This window comes from Argentina silus (genome assembly GCF_951799395.1).
Source record: "Argentina silus genome assembly, chromosome: 8".
NCBI lineage: Eukaryota > Metazoa > Chordata > Actinopteri > Argentiniformes > Argentinidae > Argentina > Argentina silus.
This window is the reverse complement of record NC_139662.1, coordinates 24,236,238-24,241,022: the sequence shown is the minus strand read 5'-3', so window position 1 is coordinate 24,241,022 and position 4,785 is coordinate 24,236,238. Positions and strand designations below refer to the sequence as shown.

At 51.5% G+C, this 4,785-nt stretch overlaps 1 protein-coding gene across 1 annotated transcript in view; it reads left to right on the top strand.

Annotated features, from left to right (window-relative positions):
• Positions 1-207: 207 nt before the first annotated feature.
• Positions 208-4,785, top strand: part of slc6a8 (solute carrier family 6 member 8) — a gene marked incomplete at its 5' end in the record, with an annotated part of 30,606 nt that continues 26,028 nt past the window's right edge. Inside the window, one exon of the mRNA XM_083675549.1 lies at positions 208-502. Within this exon, the coding sequence (XP_083531675.1) occupies positions 208-502 (295 nt within the window). The remainder of the gene's footprint in view (positions 503-4,785) is intronic.

The window sequence follows — 4,785 nt, the reverse complement described above, 5'->3', positions numbered from 1 at the left end:
ACCGGAGGACACGAGCCTCTCCACGGTGTCCGAGGAGCGAACAAAGGGACATCCAGGGTCCACGAAGGGAAACCGACCAGACCGCAGAACAGATTAATAAGGAGCGCTCTATCTGGATCCTATTGACTGATCTCTATCCCCCGGTCTCCACCTCGGTGTTACTGGGACATTGACGGTGCTTTGTTTACAGACCGGTGCGTAACTGGGATGGAGAAACCTGCGTTCGACACCGACTGCTGCGACGTGACCGTGGTCACGGGAGAGGAGAAGAAGGGGCATCTCATCCCCAATGGTAACGGACACCAAGCTGGCGTCAACGGGAACCTCATCACCGGTGGAGCCGCCCCGGGAGCCGTACCGGGCACGGAGAAGCCCGGGTACCCCGTCCCCGTGCGGGAGGAGTGGACCCGGCAGATGGATTTTATCATGTCCTGCGTGGGCTTCGCCGTGGGTCTGGGGAACGTCTGGCGCTTCCCGTACCTGTGCTATAAAAACGGTGGAGGTAAGTCTCCCTATACCCCCGACTCTCTCTCTCTCTCTCTCTCTCTCTCTCTCTCTCTCTCTCTCTCAAGCAGGTCCCTAAGCACATTGGAGTAATGAGCTGAGCCAGTTAGCAGGGACAGGTAGACCTGGTAGAGTAGCCTAAGCCTCTATAGAGGGTCTGTGGGACGGGGTGGCACATCAGAGACGTCATACTATCCAAAGCAATATCATCAGACTATCCAAAGTCACGTGATCAGCCGCCAAAGGAGGGCTGATGCAACTCTACCTCCGACCCTGCCACTCCTCCCTCCCCAACTCCCTCAGGGAAATGTCCTACGGTGGAAGACTGTGTTACAGGTGCAGGACCGTGTACCGTGCCCACCGTTACGTGTACTAGCCGTTCATCACGAACCTTAAATCACTGGTCTACCGGGCAGAGCGCCGCGCGCATGTGGGTCCGTCTGTGACGCTGCGTAAAGGGGGGTGGGGCGAGGTGGGCGTGTTTCCTGCTGTCACAGCTGCGTTTGTGTACACACACACACGCACACACACACATACACGCACACACAAACAGTATATTGTTAGATATTGCACACATTATTCATACATTATCACCATTGATGCAATATGAATTATGTGTTTGACTGGAAGTCTGTCCAGGAAAGGATTGATGAATGAACTCCATTGTTGTTTTCACACATTAGAATAGTCAGCAAGATAAATACTAGGATGTAATGAATATACACAGACACAGAGTGACTAAACTGATGGTTTAATACAGGTCCATTTCTCCTCATATCAAAACAGAAATGAGTCTGTGTGCTGTATGAACATATGAGTGACTTAAAACATCCGTTTCCACTGAAATTGACTAAAAGCAATAGCATCATCAGCTTAACATCTCAGAGTTCAGATTGAAAAAAATAGTAGACCAAACAATTGGATCATTAGAAAGAAATTGCAGTAAAAAAAAAGAAGAAAAAAAGACCATTTGATATAGTGTACTCTGTTGTTAGGGATCAATCAGATATACTGTACTCTGTGTTGTCAGGCCTGTAATCCTCTGGCTGTCAGATTCTGCTTAATGAATGAATGCCTCCTCTCCGTCATTGGATGACTCTGTCAGAGAAGTGAATCATTCTGTTTCTAAATGAACGGCAGTTGAAACTGATCTATGTGCAACTCTGAGCAGACGGAACAGGAAGCAGACATCATGACTGTTTCATTCTGTCTGCTGTTCCCAAATGTATTCTGAGTTAAATTTCCAGTCTGCTTAATAGTGCGCCTCCGGGAAAAACCCAGACATTCAGTGTCACAAAAAGAAAACAATATAGTGAACCTAAAGAAATACTGTATGTCAGACTAATATTTGGCCTACAGCAAAAATTAAGTTGAAAATAATATTCCTTTTGGATCACCCAAGGTGAATGTCTTTTTGTGGCCTACGGTGTTATCACTGCACTTTGGTTTCCATATACGTCACCTGGATGAGATACTGGATATCTACTGGTCCCTCCAATTGTTTGGATGGAGGAGTGTTGGCTCGGTGTCGGCGGTTCTGAGTTGACCCGGCCCGCAGCAGGCACCGAAAGGCCACGGCAGCAAGCTGGTGGGAACCGTAGAGAACCTGAGAGAGAAAACATCAATTCTCCCAAAACACAAAGAGCGACTCAGCCGTAACCTGACAGGCAGAGAAAGGAGTGGTGGTGGTGAGACACTGGGAGCGCTGGCTGAACACTCAAACATTCCCTCTTCAAATACTTGTTTTACCACCCAGGGAGCAGCTCTGAGGTAACATGAAGTGGCTCAGTTCAGCTTGCCAGTCCCAGTGTGTGTCTCGGGGGGGCGGGGGGGTCTACAGTTCCTCTGAGCCCCCCCGCGGGGTTCTGCCAAATCAAATCAAGCTGGCCCGGTTGAAAAGGTCTGGTTCACACAGGACCGGGCTGTGAGGTCCTGAGAGGGTGGACTCTGCTGTCAGGGTGTCGGTCAGCAGACTGGACCCCCAGCCTTTAGGGGGACCTGTCACTCAAAATAATACTTTATCTCTATCACTAATTCACATGCTTTCTTTGCCAGAATATTTTTGTTATTTTTACAACACTTATAGGACCTTGCTTTGATTTACAGTTGCCAAGGGCAAATACTGTACCCTCTCTCCCTGCCAGGACATGCTGTTAATATTCTCCTTATGGGATTTCTTCTCACGTACGAGTCCTTTTAAGACACTTTCTATCAGGTTGTTGAGTGTCTTATCAGTGCTGCTCCAGCAGTGCTAGCAGGGGACGTCTGACCAGAGTACAGCTCTCCGCTGGCAACATGACATCATTATCAGGTCTTTATGCTCCTTATCAAACTGTTCAGGTGATCTTGGATGCATGTCCTAATAGCATCAGCCATATCTCTATCTACTAGATTAACATTCATGTAAACCAACTCCAAACCAACCAATAAACCAACTGTAAATCCTGATTAAGAAATGTAATGCAAGCAATGTCTTCTTTGTCCTTTTTACCGTTGGGAATGTGGAGTCCAGCAGCTGGAAGCATTAGGGTGCTCCTCAGTCAGCGTTCAGCTGGAAGCATTAGGGTGCTCCTCAGTCAGCGTTCAGCTGGAAGCATTAGGGTGCTCCTCAGTCAGCGTTCAGCTGGGAGTGTGTGTTGGGTGACAGACAGGGGTGAGAGGAGGTAAGACAGGTCCAGTCTGTCTGTCTCCTCAGACAGACAGACAGACAGACAGACAGACAGACAGCATTGCACTGCAGACCCTCTTCAGCATCATGTGCTCACTGAGTAGCAGTAGCAGGCAGCACACACACACACACACACACACACACACACACACACACACACACACACACACACATACACACATGCACACGCAAACCCCCCCCCCCCCACACACAGCAGCCCTCCAGCCAGTCATAGCCCCTAGATTTATGAGCTCTGCGGTGATCTGTGTGATTGTCCTTGGCAGCAGCGCTGCAGTGAACTGTGTGTTGTCATCAGGCCAGAGGACCCGGCTGCAGAGAGCCTTTAAGCCATATTACCACCAGACGGTGATGCCCTTTGGCATTAGGCTGCAATCAATATTGCCAAAAGCTTATTTTTCATCTTTGGGAGAGGAGCCAGTGATCATGCAGTGCATCAGACAGGACTTAGTAGCTGCGTACGTCCTTGGACCTGCTCTCGGGTCAGAACAGTGACGTAGGGGTCAGAACAGTGGTGTACGGGTCAGAACAGTGACGTGGGGGTCAGAACAGTGGTGTACGGGTCAGAACAGTGACGTAGGGGTCAGAACAGTGACGTGGGGGTCAGAACAGTGGTGTACGGGTCAGAACAGTGACGTGGGGGTCAGAACAGTGGTGTACGGGTCAGAACAGTGACGTGGGGGTCAGAACAGTGGTGTACGGGTCAGAACAGTGACGTAGGGGTCAGAACAGTGACGTAGAGGTCAGAACAGTGGTGTACGGGTCAGAACAGTGACGTAGAGGTCAGAACAGTGACGTAGAGGTCAGAACAGTGGTGTACGGGTCAGAACAGTGACGTGGGGGTCAGAACAGTGGCGTAGGGGTCAGAACAGTGGCGTAGGGGTCAGAACAGTGGCATGGGGGTCAGAACAGTGGTGTACGGGTCCGAACAGTGGCGTAGGGGTCAGAACAGTGGCGTAGGGGTCAGAACAGTGGCGTAGGGGTCAGAACAGTGGCGTGGGGGTCAGAACAGTGGCGTGGGGGTTAGAACAGTGGCGTGGGGGTCAGAACAGTGGCGTGGGGGTCAGAACAGTGGCGTGGGGGTCAGAACAGTGGCGTGGGGGTCAGAACAGTGGCGTGGGGGTCCCTCCAACACTCTCCCTCCAACACTCTCCCTCCAACACTCTCCCTCCAACACTCTCCCTCCAACGTGTCATCACATCCACCAACTCTCTGTCTCTCTCTGTGCTTTGCCTTTTGCATGCAGGTGGCTGGGCTCAGAGCGCCCGGGTTCTGGCCTGAGGGTGAGGGTGAGGGTGATGGGTGAGGGTGAGGGTGAGGGTGAGGGTGATGGATGAGGGTGAGGGTGAGGGTGATGGATGAGGGTGAGGGTGAGGGTGAGGCTGATGGGTGAGGGTGAGGGTGAGGATGAGGGTGAGGCTGATGGGTGAGGGTGATGGATGAGGGTGAGGGTGAGGATGAGGGTGAGGCTGATGGGTGAGGGTGAGGGTGAGGGTGATGGATGAGGGTGAGGGTGAGGCTGGTGAGTTGAGAGGACAGTGGGACAGTAGGGCTGTGTTGGCCCGTTGCCCTGAGTGACATCAGCAACGCCACGT